General features: G+C 27.7%; 3 protein-coding genes across 5 annotated transcripts; all 3 read left to right on the top strand.

Annotated features, from left to right (window-relative positions):
• The first annotated feature begins 771 nt into the window (after nucleotides 1-771).
• Nucleotides 772-6,442, top strand: LOC128953729 (nuclear pore complex protein Nup205-like). The gene is made up of 7 exons (XM_054299249.1): nucleotides 772-985; nucleotides 1,048-1,193; nucleotides 1,262-2,878; nucleotides 2,946-5,414; nucleotides 5,485-5,694; nucleotides 5,761-6,022; nucleotides 6,078-6,442. Exons 1-7 carry the CDS (start codon nucleotides 958-960, stop codon nucleotides 6,440-6,442), a joined length of 5,097 nt encoding a protein of 1,698 aa, XP_054155224.1. The 5' UTR covers nucleotides 772-957.
• Nucleotides 6,443-6,588: 146 nt separating this feature from the next.
• On the top strand, nucleotides 6,589-10,633 carry LOC128953709 (NIF3-like protein 1). Of its 2 annotated transcripts, none has more exons than XM_054299226.1 (8): nucleotides 6,589-7,068; nucleotides 8,148-8,284; nucleotides 8,838-8,894; nucleotides 8,955-9,140; nucleotides 9,206-9,879; nucleotides 9,954-10,077; nucleotides 10,134-10,272; nucleotides 10,325-10,633. In XM_054299226.1, exons 1-8 carry the CDS (start codon nucleotides 6,900-6,902, stop codon nucleotides 10,594-10,596), a joined length of 1,758 nt encoding a protein of 585 aa, XP_054155201.1. In that variant the 5' UTR covers nucleotides 6,589-6,899; the 3' UTR covers nucleotides 10,597-10,633. The 2 variants fall into 2 exon arrangements, with proteins under 2 accessions (XP_054155201.1, XP_054155202.1); XM_054299227.1 differs by lacking the exon at nucleotides 6,589-7,068 and adding an exon at nucleotides 7,301-7,438.
• Nucleotides 10,634-10,726: 93 nt separating this feature from the next.
• On the top strand, nucleotides 10,727-14,106 carry LOC128953710 (phosphatidylinositol 3-kinase regulatory subunit alpha-like). 2 transcript variants are annotated; one of them, XM_054299228.1, is made up of 2 exons: nucleotides 10,727-10,875; nucleotides 12,938-14,106. In XM_054299228.1, the coding sequence occupies exons 1-2, from the start codon at nucleotides 10,864-10,866 to the stop codon at nucleotides 14,072-14,074; spliced, it is 1,149 nt and encodes a 382-aa protein (XP_054155203.1). In that variant the 5' UTR covers nucleotides 10,727-10,863; the 3' UTR covers nucleotides 14,075-14,106. The 2 variants fall into 2 exon arrangements, with proteins under 2 accessions (XP_054155203.1, XP_054155204.1); XM_054299229.1 differs by lacking the exon at nucleotides 10,727-10,875 and adding an exon at nucleotides 12,620-12,833.
• The last annotated feature ends 6,704 nt before the right edge of the window (nucleotides 14,107-20,810 follow it).

Here is a 20,810-nt window from a genome sequence, read left to right as displayed (position 1 = left end):
GCGTACAGTAATAATGTAAAGATTTATATATAAGATATTTTTTAAATTAATTTATTAACTAATAAAATATAAATTATAATTTTTTATTGAAATAGAAATATTTTAAATTTTTAACAATTATTAAAATTTAATTTTATTTATAATATATTAATTATTATTTAATTATTATATTTTAATTTAATAATTATTTAAATTTGTATTTAATAAATTATTAATTGTATTAATTATTAATATGGAATATATAAAAAATTATTAATTATACAAAATTATTATAAAAAATATTAATTATAAAAATATTAATTATAAAAAATATATATATTTAATCTAAAAAAATGTAGATATTATATGACAACTATGACATTAGTTTTATTATTATTATTATTAGACATTTTAATTAACTTTAATTAACTTTAAAAACTATATTATTGCACATAATTGATTGTTATTAATATTGTGTTGTATTTATCACAATATTTAGTACTATTTACAACTAATATTTATTATTTAATCACATTTGTTATCACAAATTAAAAGTACTTAAACAACAACTTAGTTTGTTTTCAATGCCACACAATGTCATCCTATAATACAGTCAATAGTATATATGCGCGCAATATTATAGCGTCTAATGCTAAAAAGTCATGGCATAGTTATTATACATTTGTATTGTTTGTATATATTAAGTATAATCTATGATATATCTATGTATTTGTGGTGCATCATATAGATGGTTCAAATCAGTTTTACTGTAATAAATATTATAATAAAAAATCAATTCATAAATAACGTGCAAAACATGTGCTATTGATGTAGACATCAATGGTTTGGTCATTGATTTTAGCGCTAATTCGTTGCATTGAATGACATAAACATTACATCAATTAATGACCACTACTTTGACATCAATTATCTTCATTATTGTTGACTAATTGGATCAATTGGATCAATTGGCCAGTCATGACAAGTGAAACTGTCATCAATTTGGGTATTTTATAATTGATTGATTTGCTTATAGTTTTTTTAACGTTTCAATTGATGACCGATTAGGTTTTGCTCACCGATGGTCACCATTGAGACAATTAAACTTATTGGTGACCAATACTGTGATGGATAAGTCTCAAAGAGGTTCAACTGATTTGGAGACAACTCTAATGAAACATAAAACAGATTTTATATCTTTGCTTAAAAATCCGGTAATTTTGTTATTTGATTATTGTATTGAAATGTGAATCAATTGATTGATTTGTTTATTCAATTAAAGGCCAGAAATGCTTTGCACAAAGAGATTGTAGTGAACGCTACCAAAGATGGTATTGTTGTTATTGAACAACAAAATAGAGTTAAGACGATAATACCACAAATTATGATCGACGAAGCACTACTCATGAGTGAAATGTTTGATTTGAATGAGTTGTCGGCACTCGAGCTGATCATTGCCGGTGAGAATCAAGAGTCGCGATACGCTGGCCTCACTCGAGGTCCGATCGCTGTATTGCTTTATTTAGACGGAAGGAAGAGTTTATTGAATGCATTGCATTCATTGATTCAGGCGAGCACTGGCAGGACATGGTGTCTGAAGGTGTCCCGAGACTCGTCTCGAGTTATCAACAAATTTGTGGACGAACTCAAAGACGAAGGCATTGTAATGCAATGTATCGATCAATTGTTTAATCTGAACGTAAAGTCTGAGTTTGAATTACTTGAACGCAACAGAGCTTTAGGTCCATTCAAGTATCGCAAACAAGTGTTGGATATTCTTAAAGAGATTCGCCAGAGATTGGCTGATATCATCTTTTGCTATTCATCTCAAACTAATCTCAACAATAATGAAATTTCTAAATTAATTCAATTAATCGCTAATATAAGCAAAACGACTGCAAACGGATCATTAGATTCTGTGTCAACCACTTTATTGATGTCAGTTCTCTATGTAATTGATGTCAGTTTTCTACAGAACGCTGAAGAATACGATAGAAGACTATCAAACAATTCTATACTCAAAAATCCAGAATTAATAGTTGAAATTGAAAGACATTTGAATCAAAATGATTTTCAAGTAAAAGAAATCAAAACTATAATGCAATTTGCTTTAGCAGTGACTTTGAAGACCATTTCTTCATATCCGATACCCGGAATAGATAGTGATATTGAAGACGAAAAATTAATTGACGCGACCATCGAAGCAAAAGTCTTTGAATCACTGAATACTTTAGTTGGTTTAAATGAATATGTATTTAATGAAGAATTTTATATACGAAGAATTCATACTTTGATTACTGATTTCATTGTTTTGATGCCTATAAAAATGAAAGAACTCAAAGACAAAGGCGATGAAATTGGAAGAATAATTGACGCCTATTCTGCTGAAGGCATTCAACCGCCGACAACACTTCCGCGTCATTTTGAAAAACTTCTCTATTTTTTGAGTCAATTATATAGTAAAGATCGCTACGAATTAAGTAATATGTTTTGGCCCACTCTTTGCGATGGCAAACAATCAACGCATAGACAACAGTCGTTACATAAGTTTGTCCGAACAATTCAGGACTCATTTTTTCCATCCATTTTGCACATACCTGTCATTAAATTGTTGAAATCATTGGCAACTAATTCTGCATTCAATGTATTCAATCTAATTAAAAGTCCATCACTTAATCTGAGTACACAGTTTTCAATGGATAGCTTTAATTCATCTCTATTTCAATATTATAATACTCTTCGTGGTTCTGATGGTAGAGAGAATATGAACGCCAGTACTAATCCATTTGGTTTATCTAATATTCATTTGCCATTTCAAGGTCAACAACGATTGATTTCTGGCATTAAGTCAGAGATAATATGTGCCATCATTGAACTGATTGAAGAAATTGTCTCAAATGTATGATTTTAATTTAATATTAATTATTACGAATCAATCTAATGGTTATTATAATACTATTTTATAGGACAAGTCGTGTTGTATAGCTATTGCTGAGAACGTTCAGTATTCGGTTATTCCCTCATTGGTTGGTATCTTAAGATGTGCTGTTCCTAAAGAGTTAAAGGCAGCCATTTTGAATTGTTTATCCGGATTTGCTATGTCTTCGGCATCAGTTGCGTATATGATTTGGGCTAAAATTGATGGAATTTTGCCAAAATTTATGCCCACTATAACAGCAAGTGTGACAATTGATCCATTATCTCAGCACCGTTTGTGGCAAAATGGAATTGGCATTGAAATTGAAGAAATTGAAGCTAAGAATGAAGAATATCCTATAACTATAGGTTTTATGCGACTCATGAAATCATTGTTCATTCACTACGATTCTAATCAAACACAACAACAGTCATCAGCAGAAGTTTGTCTCAATTTTATTGTTAACTCAATACTTCTTAAAACGAATGCTAGAGTTTATAAAATTGAAGATCAAAAGTGGATTATCAACTCTCTCTGCTATGAAGTTATTGAAATAATCATTAAAAATTACGAACCATTAGTCGACGGACCAAACTCTAAGCTGGCATTCAGTATATTCACACAAACTCTTCAAGAAAGTGGTCTCTTTCGTCAAATTATGTATACATTAGAGGAAATCGCAGAAACGTTTGAGAAACAAATGCTTTCTGTTTGGTTTGAAAGTAATACAGTATTTCCCAAACTTATTGAAGATTGTGCTATAAATGGGTTACAAATTTTGAAATTGATTTGTGAGAAACAAAATGATTTCATTGATATGATTCATGAAATTCCTGGATTTCCATTAGCTATAATCGCAAAATTTGATATTCTCTTCAATAATGTCAATCCAAGAAGTGGTGTTATCGATAGGTTATCGACTTTAATACGATTGATATATTTGCCAACTCAGGCATCGATCGAAACGTTGAAAGTATTGAACAGTTTATGCAAATGTAATGTAGAAGTATCTCAATTATGTTTAACACAATTGCAATCATCAAACTCTAAAGTTTTAGCCAATGATTATATCGTTAGTCTATTTGTTGAGTGTTTAGAGTCTGAATCTAAAGAACTTCGATTGGAAACACTGAACCTCATCGACACGTGTATTGATTTTGTTGCCATTAATTATTCATATAATTTTGGCCATAAATTGTTGGGAATTGATAGGTCTCGTAGTGTTATCAAAGAAGCCGGAAATCTGGAGCAAACATTCACTTGTTTTCATTCAATACTTTCACTATTTGATTCATCAATTGATATCAAAGAATTCTCTGAAGAAAGAAGACTTGGAATGAAAATATTACATAAACTTTGTGTTTCATTCTTTACTTATGATATAGTTTTAAGATTTTTGAGAACAAGTTATGACTTTATTATACAATATCTTTATTCGTGGGAAAAATGGTCTTCAGAACCAAATTTTGACTCAGAATTACAAGAATTAATATTTGAAGAAATGACATACTTTTTGCAAATATTAGCCATCGATATAAAGATAACATCAGAACAAAAGCTGAAGTCTCACTGCGCTTCTTATGTCAACTTTTTGTTTACTCAATCCAAAAGGTCACGTATTTTGGATTTGTTAAGTCCAGCTCTCTTTGTTCACACAAACCCAGAATTACCAAATTTGGAGTTTTTTGAGCAAAAAGGATTGTGGAAAGCCATCATCGAGTGCTCTAATGATAGCAAAACTATTGATCTCAAAGCACTTCATCAACGATTGCTTAATGAGATCCGTTTAATTGGTCCACAATTAGGTGTCATTCAAACAAATCTGATTCGTAATGAATTAAAGGTTATACTATCATTTGGAGCCGCTTTGAATGAATCGCAACAAAAATTGGACACAAAAAACAAATATTTCGACTCTTGGCGTCAATTACTTGAGATACTAATAATTACCGGAAGTTTAGAATCTTGTGATGAAGAGACAAGAATCAGATATTTATTAGAAATAATTGTTGAACTGATTAACAGAGCACAGGATTCAACGACACCATTATCACTGTTATGTCCGATTTCATCATCAGTTTTGATTATTTCTTCGGCAATGTTTGGTATTAAATCACAAGTGTTGACCTCAAATGTGAGCGCTTGTGTGAAATCCATTATAAATATATTGGACTCGTCGTCGCACACCATTTGGAGCGATCAGAAGATAACTCGTATTAACTTTTATGCATCGCTTCTCTATTTGTTTCGATCACTTCCTTTCAATATATTTAATGAATTTAAATATAATAATAGACTATTAGAGCGTCTGTCTAAAGATATTCTGTCCGGACATGAAGTGGCAAAAGTGTTGTCTATTTCATTGCTCAATAGGAGTGATCTTTCCGTTTGGTTGAATGAGATCGCATCAAATGGTACTTTAAGGCAACTTTTGGATACACTTTTGTCTGATGATCGCGAAATCCGAGCCAACAATTTTGAATTTATTAAAGCTTTTTATGGTTTTGAAGCAAAAATGGTGAGTATATTATCGGTAATTTTTGTTTGTTTTGATGAATCCATTTTAAAAAAGTAATAATGTATTTTAGATGCTTTTGCTTCAAATCTATTCTTCAACTAACGGATCCCATTCATTGAGTCATAACTTAGAAATGATGTCAACTCTTGAGGCGATTCAAAGCTTTGATATGTATCCATATTTGGTCGGACAAAACACTGTTTGCCATAAAGTTTTTATTCATATTCTTCGATTGATTCTAACAATGTCTACCACTAATAATCAACAAATCATTAATGAAGTAATAACTTTATTTAAATTTTTAATTAATGGTAATTTAATTTTAATTTTTATTATTAAAAAACAGTTGTCAGAGTTTATAAACAGTAGAACCACAATATCTGATATCTTACGAATGGCACCAAACATGAAGAATACTATCGAAGGAAAGGAGACATTAGTTTTGATAACCAAAATGATATGTCGTTTGATTTTGAATGTCAACAAAATAACTCAAATCAGTTTCATTGGACTTCTGTCTCATTATTGTAATGACTTTTCTACAAYACATGACTTGGAAATAATATTTAATATATTATTTGGTTGTATTCAATACAGTCGAGCAAATGGTAAAAAATATAATATTTTCAAATAATATTTATTAATAATTGATTTATACTATAGCTTTGGTACCATTATTTGAACCGAGTCTTTCAAAACAAGATTCAAAACTCATTACACGACAACCTTTAGGCCTTTTGGTATCAGTAATCAGCAACTGTTGTACCAAATTAGACGATAGTTTAAATGTGTTACCAATTGTGGAATCAGCTCTTTATCTGCTTTGGCATCACTTGAATCTATATTTTTCGGTTCTTAACATTCCCGGCGATAAATTACAAGAAGTAGAGACAATGAAATCTGAATCTGAATATGTCTTGAGTGACGTATTTTTCTCTAAGATTCAAGTCTTGTCTCAGAAGAATACATTTATTGATGCATTAGTTCGTCGTATTAAAAGAATTATTCATTTAAAGAAAGATAATTGAAATTTAAAGTCATTTTTATATTAAAATATTTTTAATAATTGTATTGATTTTAACAAATAATAAAAAGTTATAAATAATTATTATATTATTAAACTTACTGTATATAACTAAATATGGTTTAAATTTAGCGTAATATGTGTGGGTTGTGGTAGAGGTATAACATTATCATAATATTGTATTACTTTAATATTGAATAGCAATAGCATTGGTTTCAGTTTGTATTGTATAGAAAACCCCAGTTGTAATGTATGGCAGCGTTAATGTTGTGTTTAATAGCAGTTTGTGTGCCATTTGTGCCCTATTTTCCATACATTGGGAATAATCCGAAACCATTAGAGTCTTGTCTCTTACTTTTTACCCAAATATCAGGGCGTTTGCCAAATGGCCCCCAATTTCACAACTTTTTTTAAATAGTTTTTTTTAATTACAGTTTAATTTGATTTTTAATCACTTAATTATGGAAGAAACGGTTACCGCTGAGGACACAGAGGATAACCAATTAGTTGACGTCAATGAGGCTGATGTCGATTCCAACGACGACAAGGAACAGGTGATTAAACTTAAGTCGAAAAATTCATATCGACAGAAGTACAAGAGGGCCTGGGAACTGGATCTACTACTTAGAGGTAACTCATCTCACAGATTGATTGTCTAACAGATTGTGTTATAATAGTAAAACAAAAATTAATTGATAACTGATTTTAATTAATACAAAATTATTGACTTTTATTGGGATTTTCACACAAATCTTTGCTTATCCCAGATTTTGCCCAAACTTTTGTACCACTGATTAAAATGATATTTATTTGGGGTTTACTTTGTTTTGGTTTTTAAAAATTGGTTTTTAAATTTGATGTCAGTTTTCACTGTTTTCCAGTGATTGTTAAGAAAAATTAATGAATATATTAAACAAAACATTAGTTTTCGGAGTCAAACATTTTAACCAAAATAGCTTTCATCTAAATGCTAGACATCTAATAACAACACAGTTTAAAGGTTTAAATCAAATTTACACTAAGCTATTAAAAAAACTGCTAAAATATATATTATTTAATAATAAATATTTAATTTAACAAAACACGTGTTGTTTACTAAAAACTTATTCATGACTTAATAATAATTATTTTATAGTATTATTTTAATTACTGTTAATGCTTTTCAATGCTTTATAAAATTTGATTTATAAAAATTTATAATATAGTATTAAAAATGCTTTTAATAAACTTATTTATTAAGATAATGCTACCGATATGTATACAATAATATATCATATATATAGTGATGTACCGATTGCAAAATGCGCAATTGCATTGCTCGGAAATTGCGTGAAATTGCCGCAATTGCAAAAAGCTCGATTGCGAAAATCGCAATTGTAAAATAGAACAATTTATAATTTTTAAAAAATTAACAAAATTTAAATGGCAAAGCAATATGAATAAAAACATAAATTAATTATATAAAATTTAATTATTTTATCATAAAATGTTGCCATCTAAAAACCATGTAAAAATAATAATAAATTAGTAAATTCTCTTAATCTATTGTAAACAAAATTTTTAACGTTTTCAAAGTTAATTTTTATACATTCCCTCATGCGCGCAATTTCAAGCAATTTCACGCAATTTTCCGCAATTGCGGCAATCGAAAATTGAATTGCGAAAAATTACCAACACTACATATATACAATAAATTATTTGATTGATAGACTGGTTGTCTCCTTTCACTGGTGATCCGTATTCGGCCTTTTGTAGGACCTGTCACTGCAAACTTCACGCCCATAAAAAAGGACTGTTAGCTCACGCAAAGTCATCAAAACATAGGAAGCATACACTAACTGGTGAAGTAATGGACATAATTAACATTTTAAACATTGATTTATATCATATATACTAATTATATAATAAATTAAAATCATTTTTAAATATTCAAATCATTAAAATATAATATATAATATAACATTACTTACTTTGTTTACTTAATTATAGTCACAAAAAAAGTTTGAATATTTTTAATTTTTTTTATTCATATTTAATATATAACATAATTTACATAATTTATTTGATAAATTGCTAATTTGAAATTCAAGTTGTTTTTAAAGAGTACCCGTAATATAAACAGTATTTGACAATAATTGTTAAAATATTTATATCTCATAATTATAATTTGTAAAGTAAAAAGTAAAACTTGTTATCAAAAATTTGCAAAATGCTTATGCGATTTGTAATTAAAATAATTATAAGTCTCAAGTAATTATAACACGACATATCTGAGCGTTAAACCTGAAAATTATAATTTCTAATCAAACGTCTAGTCATGTAATTTATTATACAGTACTCTATAACTTAAATGTTTTTAAAATATAAGTATCAATTAAAACATTTAGTTTTATTTTTAGGATCCGTTAAGCACTGAAAGTGGAGAAATAGTTGCGTTAAAAAAACTTAAGAAAACGGTATGTTTTTAGAAAATATCGACAAATAAAGTTTTATCACACATTTTATGCCATTATTAGCACTTTAACGATCAGTGGCTCGAAGACACAAATTTTTCTCAATGGTTAAGAAAAATCCCGAATAATTCTACAAAAGCTCTTTGCGTGGCCTGTCGTTCAGTGATAACCGCCGGTCGGAGTGAACTTATTAAACACAGTCAGGCGGCCAAACACAAGAAGGCTATTTTAGACGGCATTCCCGAAGATGTAATTAAAATTGATTTAATTTTTATTAATTATTTTAATTTTATTATATTACCGATAATTTAAAGATAGGAGAGATTGATATCGATTGGTTGGATCCGTCATATGTGCCACAAATTAATAATAATTCTAATAATAATAATAATAATTTAACAGTTACTCCAGCACTAACTTTTAGTACAAATATAACCGTTCAACAGATAAATTCAAACAATCACATTATGGATACATTAGGTTTGAATTTAAGTGATATTATAAGTCAATTGCAAGAGTCAGTACCTCTGCATTTGGCCGAAAAGTGGGATAATGTAGGACTTCTGAGTCAACCGACGCAACCAACAAAAATTCACAATATATTACTCACAATCGACTTAACTGAGAAAGTAGTGGAAGAAGCGCTCAAAAAGAGAGTTAATCTAATTATATCATATCATCCGCCAATATTTAAGCCATTGAAGAGTTTATCACCAAATGTTTGGAAAGAAAAGATTATTTTGACGTGTATTGAGAACAAGATTGCCATATATTCTCCGCATACCGTTCTCGATGCCATCAAAGGAGGTATCAATGATTGGCTTTTAACAGCTTTTGGATCGTCACTGTCTTCGCCTATTCAACAAAGTTATTCGGATCAGTCTGGAAGCGGACACTTCTCTAATTGTTTAGATGTTCTCGTCTCTGAAGGAGAAGATGTCACACAAGCTTTAAGTGGTTTGGAAAATGTTATTTTGACGGTTAAGAGGTTTGATATTAAATTAGTCTCTGACTATTGCCAGTTGTTTAGCAATAATATAATTAAAAATTTATATTTAAAAGCAATGAATACGGAGGATGTGATGTGAGAGTGTGTTGCGATGATAAGACATTACCAAAAGTTGTTGATATCTTATCGCAACATCCGGTGGCACAGCTTTGCAGCAGAATTACTAAACTTCAAACTGTAATAAATGATTGATTTAATAAGCAATTTATTGAAAATGTTTTTCTTAACGATAGCCTCCACTTCCCGGCCAAGGAATGGGTCGATTTGCATGTTTGGATCAATCACTTCCACTCTATGAAATTGTTCACAGAATTAAACAACATTTAGATCTAACACATGTCAGACTTGCAATATCTCCTAAACACACGAGAGGTTTGATTTGAATATTTGTAAACTCGATATTAATTGAAATATAATTAATTAGATACCAAAGTGAACACAATAGCCGTGTGCGCCGGTTCGGGTGCCTCTGTCCTCAGGGGCTGTAAGGCTGATGTCTGGATAACCGGTGAGATGTCTCATCACGAAGTCTTAGATGCCATACATTACGGCTCTTCGGTTATACTCTGCGAACACACAAACACTGAACGCGGATATCTTAAGCCATGGGCTGAACAACTGAAAGACAATTTAGGACAACATAATGTCAATATAATGATATCCGATGTCGACAAGGATCCACTAAAAGTGGTCTAAAAATATTTGAATGACTTTTTATATAAATAAATAAAAATAAATATATTTAGTATATAAACAATAAAAGTTTGATTTGATTGAAAAGTGGCGCCAATTGTGGTGTTGTATGTAATGGTTATGCAATGCATTGATTGGATGTATTAGTTGTATGACGAGTGTTGTGGTGTCAGTGGTTGTCATAAACCAGTCATTGATGGCTCATATGATGAAAGATGGCCTCCAAGTGATCCAATTTACCACTCATTTCATCAACACTTCCATCACATTATGAAAGATCAGGTGAGACACCAATCATTACATATGATTTAGACTATCATTTGTATAACAATGTCCACCAATACATCAATTGATGTATTTGTTGTCCAAATGATTACACAGTTGTTGTCAATTGATTTAATCTAATCAATGATTTTAACTAATTGTTAATTATGTTAATTGAAAATTGTTTTAAATATTTTGGTTTTGCAAACATTATAATTAATATAAACTATTAAAATGCAATACTTTTTGTGTATATCTTTGTATTATTTGATAAATAAATTAAAAGTGTTTTAATTGTTTAGATATTTAGTGACTCTTTTGTTAGTCATTAACGCTATTATTAATGAAACAAATTTATAATTAGAGGTCAAAGTACTCAAACATTTTGATTACACTATTTCTCAGTTAAAAAAAACTTATCATTTATTTGACGAGACATTAATTGCTATTATATTTGAGTATATGTTTTGTTACACTAACTACTACTGTATTAAAACTTTATTTTAGTCTCATATCATATAAATTTATTGTAATAATTATTAGTCTTTGAAATAATTAAAAATAAAAATATTGATTTTGTTAATGTAGTTTTTATTTAACATCAATTCAATATAATTTTTTTTACTAAAATATTATAAATAATTTTTGTTTTGTTTAATGACATTATACTATCAAAAGTGCAGTATATTAGCAAAAAACTAATTTGTTTTCAAACATTTGGTTTGCTGTCATGTCGTGAAAATTTATGATCAAATTAAAGACAAGAATTTATAATTAAAAATCATTTATGAGTTTCATTTTAAATGCTATATTTTAATTGAAAATTTATTAATATTTTAGCCGAAATTAATGCTCAATCAATGGTTTCAACGTTTAATACTTTTATAAAAAATTATTTTTCAAGTATCTAAAAGTGGTTTTATGTCTTTTTAGTTGATATTAATGTGAGATATACTCAAATATATTGCTAATGAGTGGTTGGGTTGTGTGTGTGTGTGTGTGTCGGGTATTGTACTGATAACCCGTGTAGTGATCTCTTGAAAAACAAAATAATTTTTACAAATAAATATTAGAAAAGTTGTGATCTTCGACTATATTACCGACTCATTCAATATACAGTAATTATAAAGAAAAGTATGATTTTAATTGATATGATTAATAGCTTTATATCCATTGCCACACATATTGTATACATTGAAACTTTTTAAGTGTTTAATTATTGAATGTAACACCATTTAAGCACTTTAATTGAAGGTATTATTCAATAGTTTTATTATTATTTAAAACATATATTTTGTATTTTATATATTACATTGACTTAAACAATGAAAATGATAAAACATTTTATTTTATTTTTATATCAAAATTTGTTTTCCTATACTTGTGTATACTACATAAATAATATGTTATTTGAATAACATATTTGATAGAAAACTGTTAATATAATTTGTTTAAATATATAATATATATAATTATTGCTATTAGTTATGAAAACTAACAAAACATTACTGAATGTTATATTAATTTAAGCTAAATATCCTCTAAAGGAGAAACTGTGTTCAGAGATAAGCAATTGATTGAAACACTGATCGATGTTTTGCCAACTGATTGACACTCAATAGCTTACAGTTGTTGTTATCAATAGATTGCACTCATATTTCTCAGTAATGACTAATGAAGGGATGTCTGATCCCAAGTGATACCGTTTTGATGACTACAGGAAAGTCAAAACTAGGCCTTTAAAAGGTGAACACAATTTTCACATTGCATTCATTTGTCATATGTGTTGCATTTGAGTTGTTTTTCATAATAACAATGCATTTGTTGTATTTGCCAATTGATTTAATAATAATTCAGTTGAAGACAAGTCCATCATTGGGACGCACGCTTGACATTTGAATGGCGAGCTGCCCAGTGAAGGGCTGTTGTTTAACTGACTGTCCAACCATTACCCTAACCAGCAATGCATTGATTTTGTAAGCCATTTACTAACTATTTGGTTCATTTTAATTTACATTAATTTGTCAATAAATATAAAACATTTAGTATTTATATCTAAAATGTTTTTTTATTTCAACAGATAATGTCAAAGAATGAGGTGTTTGATGATCAAGAGTGGTATTGGGGAGACATATCCAGAGAAGAGGCCAATGAGAAGCTAAAGGACACACCTGATGGCACTTTTCTTGTAAGGAATGCCTCCGATAAAGGTTCCGGTGATTATACACTGACATTAAGGAAGGATAGCACTAATAAATTGATAAAAATTTGTCACAAAAATCAAATGTTTGGCTTTTCTGATCCGTTAAGATTCAAATCTGTTGTCGAACTAATCAATTATTACCGCAAAGAATCTCTCAAAGACTATAACCACACATTAGATACCAAATTATTATATCCGATCTCAAGGTTTAGCCAAACAGAATGTGATGACATCGAAACAAACGATATCTCGAAACTTAAGTTCAAATTGAATGAAATTGTCAAAGAGTTTCAAAATAAGACGGAATCATATGATCAATACAACGATGACTATAATCGGACGGCACAACAGATACAAATGCAAAGACAAGCTTTGGAGTCGTTTAAAGTTTGCATTTCATTGCTTGAACAGCACATCGAGATTAACACCAACCTTCATGAAGAGTCGTTACAACACGAAAAAGAGTCGATGAAAGACCACAACTGTAAATTGAAATACAAATTAAATGCTTTAATTAAAAGCAGATCAGATTTAGACAAAGAATTGAAAAACTCGACTGCTTTGCATCGTTTGGTCGATAGAGAGATGAATTCAATAAAACCAGTGCTCCAGCAATTGGGTAAACAGAGGACAATCCTACAAAAATTATTAGATGCCAATAGTGGCGGATCTCTGCCTCATCACAACACTAGTGCCTGGTTTGTTAGAGACTGTAGTCGAGATGATGCAGAAAATTTGCTTAAAGAGCGACGCGACGGCACATTCCTCATCAGAAATAGTCGACAAGAAGGACAGTATGCACTGTCTATAGTCAATGATAACAAAGTATGCCATTGTCTTATACATCATAAGGAACAGGGGTTTGGATTCGCCGAACCCTTTAATATATATCCATCGCTGTTAAGTCTAGTTCTTCATTACGCTCAGACCTCACTTGAAGAACACAATGATTTACTTCACACTACTCTCGCATATCCTGTTTTTGCCAACAATTCTGTAAATAATGGAAAGTAATTCTAGTTTGCTATCTATTGTATTATTATTATTATATAATTGATTTATATAATTGTTTTTCTATAAAAAATCTACTCTAACTTGTTTTTAATTTAATATAAATATATTTATGTTATATAAGTGAAATAATTGAAAATAAAAAGTGATTTATACTTAAAATTTTTAATGAAAACTTAAATTTATTTGTTTTAACAAATTTTAAGCAACAAATAGTTATTTTATGGGAGTTGTTGGCTCTATGCAGTTATTTATATAATTAATTATTTATATTGAATTATATTTTGCATTTTATAAGGTAAAGTATATAATTTAGAGCTATATTTTAATATTGAAGATAATAATTAAATATATAAATTTATTTTTGTTTGTTTTGTTTTAGTTAAACAACTTTCTTGAACTTGAATTTCGTGCTTTTATACCGATTCATGAACTATACGTATAAAACAAAACAAAATTATGATTTATAATGACTTTACTATCAGATCTTGATATCTCAAAGACATCACTTGATTATAGTTTTTGGTGAGATTTAATTTTCCAAAAATATAACGTTTTTTTATAATTAAGATATTTCAAGCAAAAGTAAAATTGTTTTGTATGTAATTTTTATTTATCAAATATGTTAAACATTTCCTCAATTAACTTAATATTTAAATTATTTTTATTTATATAGCAATCCTTTATTTGACAAAACAGGTATTTAACAATAAAAATATAATATTAGCTGAGATGAGGAGTGAAGACAGTAATTGAATACCTATTCCGGGAGTTATCTTTGAATAACAATTATGAGATGGGCTGACACTCTAGTCATACTTAAGCACATTGATTGACCCTTTGCTTCAAACATTGTATATAATATGATATAATAAATAATTTTCAAAATGTTTTGAACTCAGCTTTTATTTCTCAATACAATTTAAAGCAATTGTAATTTAATAGTCGTTTGTGTGTTAAATGTCTTTCGTATTTAAATTTTATCGTCAATTCGGTTGCCATTCACTGCATTTTTTCGGTTTCAAACATCTCATTGAAGAATTCCCACTAACTTTTCCAAACTACCTGAGCCCTAATGTTTTATATATATACAGTATATATATATACTGTTTATTATACTGTATGAATTGTAAGCTTATATACAGTATACTTATATACTGTATAATATATACACATAATTTAATATAATATATAAATAATGATGAGAAAGTATATCATCATAATTGAAGTTTTGCTGGCAGTTATTTATTAAACTTTAAATATACTCTCTATAAGGTATGCAATACAAAAAAACAGTATAATAGTACTGTATATACATTATCTGTATTTTATATGAATATTATATGTATTATACTGTACTACAACTTTAATAGAAATTTTTGTTTGTTAAGTGATGTTGATTTTGGTCATTAAACACTATTAATCAAATAGATTTTCTTTTATTCAATTATTATGATTAGATCTAAAAATATGTATTACATTAGTGGAACTTAAATACAGGTACAGTATATAATAATATATAATATAAAGGAATTTATTTTTTAAAAAAATTATTAGTGAAAGTGAGATCTACTTTGTAGCCCTGACCACACATTTATATATAAAAAACAAGTTGTGACTTAAATGTGTATGAATTTTATTTTTTTAAACGAAAAGATTTATTTATTTTTTTTACTGAAAACTTGTTTACTTGAAATATGGGTTGAGATTAGAGATCAAACAATACTAAATCATTAATACACTTACTTTTCCTAAAAAGTAGTTTTCTCGAGTATTGAATAATTTAGTAATAAAATGAACACTAAATTGTAAATACTATTTATTTGATGGCATTTTGTTTATTGCATTATTTAATTCCTGTTACGATATTTGTTATTGTAATTATTAGCAATTTTCACAATAATTGTTATTTTAACTACAGTATACTATTTTAGATATTGTAAGTATTAGTAATATATAAAAAATAAGTTTGTAGTGTACTGTATAACAAAATAACAATACTTAAGCAATGATATGAAAAGTCAATGAATATATGATAGAATAACTAGTCTTCCAAAAAGCAATTAATAATAATAAATATTTTTAAACGATTTTTTCCAGATATATAGGCATTATTTTTACAGGTTCTGTATACATATAGATTATAAATAGCATTTACATCATATGTTTATTATTACTTGTTTTTACATAATTTATATTATATAATAATTTAAATTTATATATTATTATATATATATATTGAGTAGCGATTGCTTGCGAAGATAATTGTTTTGAATGCCGTTAACTATTTGTTCAATAATATGACAGAATATTTAATTACTTGTTAAATATAAATCAAAACATTAAATAAGATTTGGTTGAATTTTTGCAAAAAAATACTACAAATGTGACGGAAATAACATTTGCAAATCAGATAATAATTAGCTACAAATCAGTATCCTATGTAAAGATAAACTTGAATTTCCGAAATCACTTTTAATAAGAAAAAAGATTTTTTTAAAACATTAAAATTATTTGACAGCAAAATATTTTTATTGACAAAACTTAAGCGTGTTTTTCACTATAAATAAATTAGCGAAATATCTGTTAAATGGCTATAATATTAATATTAAGATAAAAACATTAAAATTTATGTAACAAATAGCCATTAAAATGTGTAATACAAAAATTAACAAATTATTGATAATATCCATTTATAGATGAGAGACTACATATAAGCAAACAAATTAAAATCAAATTTTGGTTGTAAGTAAATTAGTCTACTTAGTAGACTCTACTAACTTATTGTTATATTTATATACTTAATATTATATTATTATTATACTGTACAGTATATACAGTGCTATTTGTGAAACAATAACCCGAATGATTTTTTTTTATGAAAATAGCTATAATTATGAAGTTTGAAAGCAATTCAGTAGTAAATGTCATTTGTAAATATATATACTATATATATACAGTATTATTGTGTGTATGTATATATATATATATATATATATATATATATATATATATATATGTGTGTGTGTGTGTGTGTGTGTGTGTGTGTGTATGTATGTATATATGTGTGTGTGTGTGTGTGTTCTTTTGATTTGAAATTATAGATATTAGCCATCAATGAAAGGGAAAGTTGTCTCATTGGTGTTGTTTCTTAGGTTTAGTTAACTTATAGTGAGATAAGGGGTGAGTGAAACATACAAATTGTTGTATATTTTTTGTTTAAAGGCAACAAATATAAAAATAATGCATTTTTAAATCATTACTCCCTATCAAACAGTGCTGTAATTTTCAAAACAATAATACTATAATTTATGACAACATATTTATGAGTATAACAAGAAAAATAAAATAATACTTATGATCACTAATGTCTTCAAAATATTAGATATACCTGTTTTATATCTCAATATAGTACTGTATATCCCAAAACTTATACAGACATTAAAATATAAAATAAAAATTGTGAATTGTTTTTTGTTATAAACAAGTTTAAAATTAACATATATTAAGAATTTTACTTTAGTTGATATTCAAATGTTTGAGGGATTAATTAAAGTCATTAAAAAACAAATAAATTATTATTAGTAAATAGCGAGTCAGGTGCCAGTGGACAGACTGCCGAAAGTGGTATTGAATTTATTGCTCAAAAAATTATTTTCATTTTTATGAATAAATCCTTTTAATCGCAAACTTTTTTAGAAGTTAAGGTAAAGAAACTGAAAGGAATTATATAAATGAAATAAAAGTTTAAAATAGTAAACGTTTTAATCAAAAGAAATGAAATAATAAATAAAATAAAATGAATAGAAAAGAAAAGAAAAGAAATTTATTTAAATTTTTTATGTATTCTCTAATTGATGTTTGAATAAAATTTATTATTATTATTAATATTAAAAATAAAATATTTGTATTTATTTATGTATTTAAGTTTTGTTTCATTAAGTTCTCATAATTTCTCGAAAGTCAATATTTATAGCAGAGGTGGAGATCACTAGCACTGGGATCAAGAATTTAAGGATCGGTGAACAGGAAGTTTGCCATTTCATCGCTTCATGTCTTGTAAAGTGATGTTCAAATACAACAATCAAATCGATGACAGATATCACAATTGGAGTGATGTTTACATATATTTTGAAATGCTTTGAATAATTGACTCTTATTTACAACTCCTTGTAAAGGTTGCCATCAAAACTAACGTTCCTTTAGTTGTAAGACACACAACACGACTTCAAATTGCAAAGAACTTGAATTTAAATAAAAAGAGTTTAAAGTTTTTCAAAGATATTATTTGATTGAGAGGTTTGGAGGGATTTGTGGTGTTCTGGGGTTTACAGACTAAGGGACTGACAAACTTAAGAGGTTTGAAACCATGATATGTCTTATTTAAGATTTATAAGTGAAACCAGCTTTTCGGCTATTTATGAGATCTTTATCGATATAAATTCATTTATTATGTATTTGGATCGCTATATGAATATATATATATATATACAGTATATATGTATATTCAAAAGAGTAAAAGAAATGTTAAATAATAATTAAATATTTTGATAAACTTTTGAAAAAATACTAAAAAATATTATATAAAAATAATAATTTAAATTTTTTTGACACAGTCTTACCTTAAGAGAAGATTCTTTAAGAGAAAGTTTTTTTTGTTGAAATTACAGACCAAAAGTTTTGAATGACTTTGAATGACATTAAAATTGATTCAAAATTGGAACCAATTTTTCAAGAAATGACAGCCAAAAGCCAGAGATGTCTAAGAGATGGCAAAATTCAGTACAAAAACTGGTAATTTTGATGATTGTCTGCTGACTCACAATTGAAAACATCAACTGAGATGTGCGGCGTCTAAATCATAACTCTTGACATCATTTTTTTTTGATAAATATTGGTTTTTATAATCATATTTATATTGAATTTATATGTATATTCAACATATATGAAAAAATATTTAATATTTTGTTTTTAATTTTATAATTTGTTTATTTATTTAATTTAATAATTATTAAGTTTTTTTTATCGGTTATCTGTCAGTCTGTTTGTTAAGTGCTAACAAAAAATAATTGAATTAATTAAATTCATAGTTAATGCTTATATTATAACTGAATTTGACCAATAATTTTCAATATATATTCACAAGTAATTACAGACTATTTATATGTCTAACTCTTTGATATCAGTAGTAAGCAGTAAATGTTGAGTCAATGAAATCATTATATAATTGATAAATGACTTGAATATAACTTCAGGAAAGATATAAATATAAATACAGATATTAAGCGATATAACTGTAAGAAAAGTATTTTTCGACTATTATTTTAATTATCGAAAGCGCCGGAAGGCATATAAACAACATTAAAATTCTTATACCTTTTGCATATAATGTGGGAGTTTTGCCGTTGCTTTCAATTGTCGCTAAATGACTGCACAGGTATACTGTATATGCCGTATACCATAATACCAGTAATAACTATCTATCGGTTCACTAATGATTGCCAGTCTTGTGTCAGTCATGTCAATGGCTTATAATATGTCAAAAAATTGTGATTAAATTTATTTTCTCAACAGTTATGAAACTGAAAATCATTATATTATCTTTAATAAAATCAAACAACTCTCATAAAAAATAAGTGAAGTACCCGTTAAACATGGTTTGATTACATTGATATCACTATTTATAATATGATCACTCAATATAGCCATAATGTGATTTGCTTTCATGAGTTGTATATTAAGTTTTTTACTCTTTATATATAATCGTGTTTATGATTTTATTAAAATGAAGGCATAATTTAATAACAATTAGATATACCGTACAATTGGCAAAACCAATGGCGCAAAACCAACATTCAATGCATTCATAGCATTGATAGCATTCACTTGAATGGTCGTGACTTGTCTTCAGCGACGACCCTCACAATCAACAAATATAATGTAATTTCAAACAACGTTATCATTAGAGCAGTTCATGATTTAAATATACAAATACAGGAAATTTCGCTTTTTATTCGCTTCTAATTATATCTAATTATCAATTAAATAAATATTTCTATTCCACTAAATAATGTGCACAACATTTATGCTTTTCTTATGTCAAAATAAACTAAATTAATTCTATGAGAAACTTAATCATACATTAAATGATGAGACAATCATAATAATAGCACTGGTATTAAACATAAGTACATTATATTATATTATATGCATTAGAAATAAATTTCCCTTTGGATACAATTGAAAGCATTGGTAAACCAATTGATTTTAGGGTTCCTTTGATTGATCTTTATATGATCTTTCGTTACATATTTATGGCAACAATTTGTCAAATGAAATAAATATAAAATACTCAATATATATATATATATGAATCTCTGAGAAAAGGCAAACAATTTATTGGTTTGGATTTAGGGATTGAGGAGAATGAGAGGCAATGAGAATAGGATAGGAGAATCACCTCCACTTATAACGAAGCCGTTGCACCTGACAGGACAGGTATGCCTGATATACAACATTACATACGATTACATAGCATTGTATTACATAGTAGTGAAAAGCGTTGAGATGTGTATGTTATACCTGTAGTATAGTGTATGTAAGCAATAGTATGCAGGTATAGCATGTATGGCATGTATGGCATACCTACTCAGCTATACATACAATACTATTAAGTCTTCTTTTGGTAAATTTTTGTTTCATTGGATCTTTTATCAGATCACGTGGTTGTGGCCGCAGG

Source organism: Oppia nitens, unplaced genomic scaffold (genome assembly GCF_028296485.1).
Source record: "Oppia nitens isolate AA-2021 unplaced genomic scaffold, nextdenovo-longstitch-racon4-pilon3 scaffold23_pilon_pilon_pilon, whole genome shotgun sequence".
NCBI lineage: Eukaryota > Metazoa > Arthropoda > Arachnida > Sarcoptiformes > Oppiidae > Oppia > Oppia nitens.
The sequence above is the reverse complement of the archived record's forward strand: the minus strand, read 5'-3'. Positions and strand labels throughout refer to the sequence as shown.

Excerpts from the sequence above, each read along its gene's own strand:
- LOC128953709 (XM_054299226.1), top strand. The coding sequence starts at position 6,900 with ATGGAAGAAACGGTTACCGCTGAGGACACAGAGGATAACCAATTAGTT. Across the intron at positions 8,895-8,954 it reads TAAAAAAACTTAAGAAAACG|CACTTTAACGATCAGTGGCT; the intron begins GTATGTTTTTAG and ends TGCCATTATTAG. Across the intron at positions 10,078-10,133 it reads GAATTACTAAACTTCAAACT|CCTCCACTTCCCGGCCAAGG; the intron begins GTAATAAATGAT and ends TCTTAACGATAG.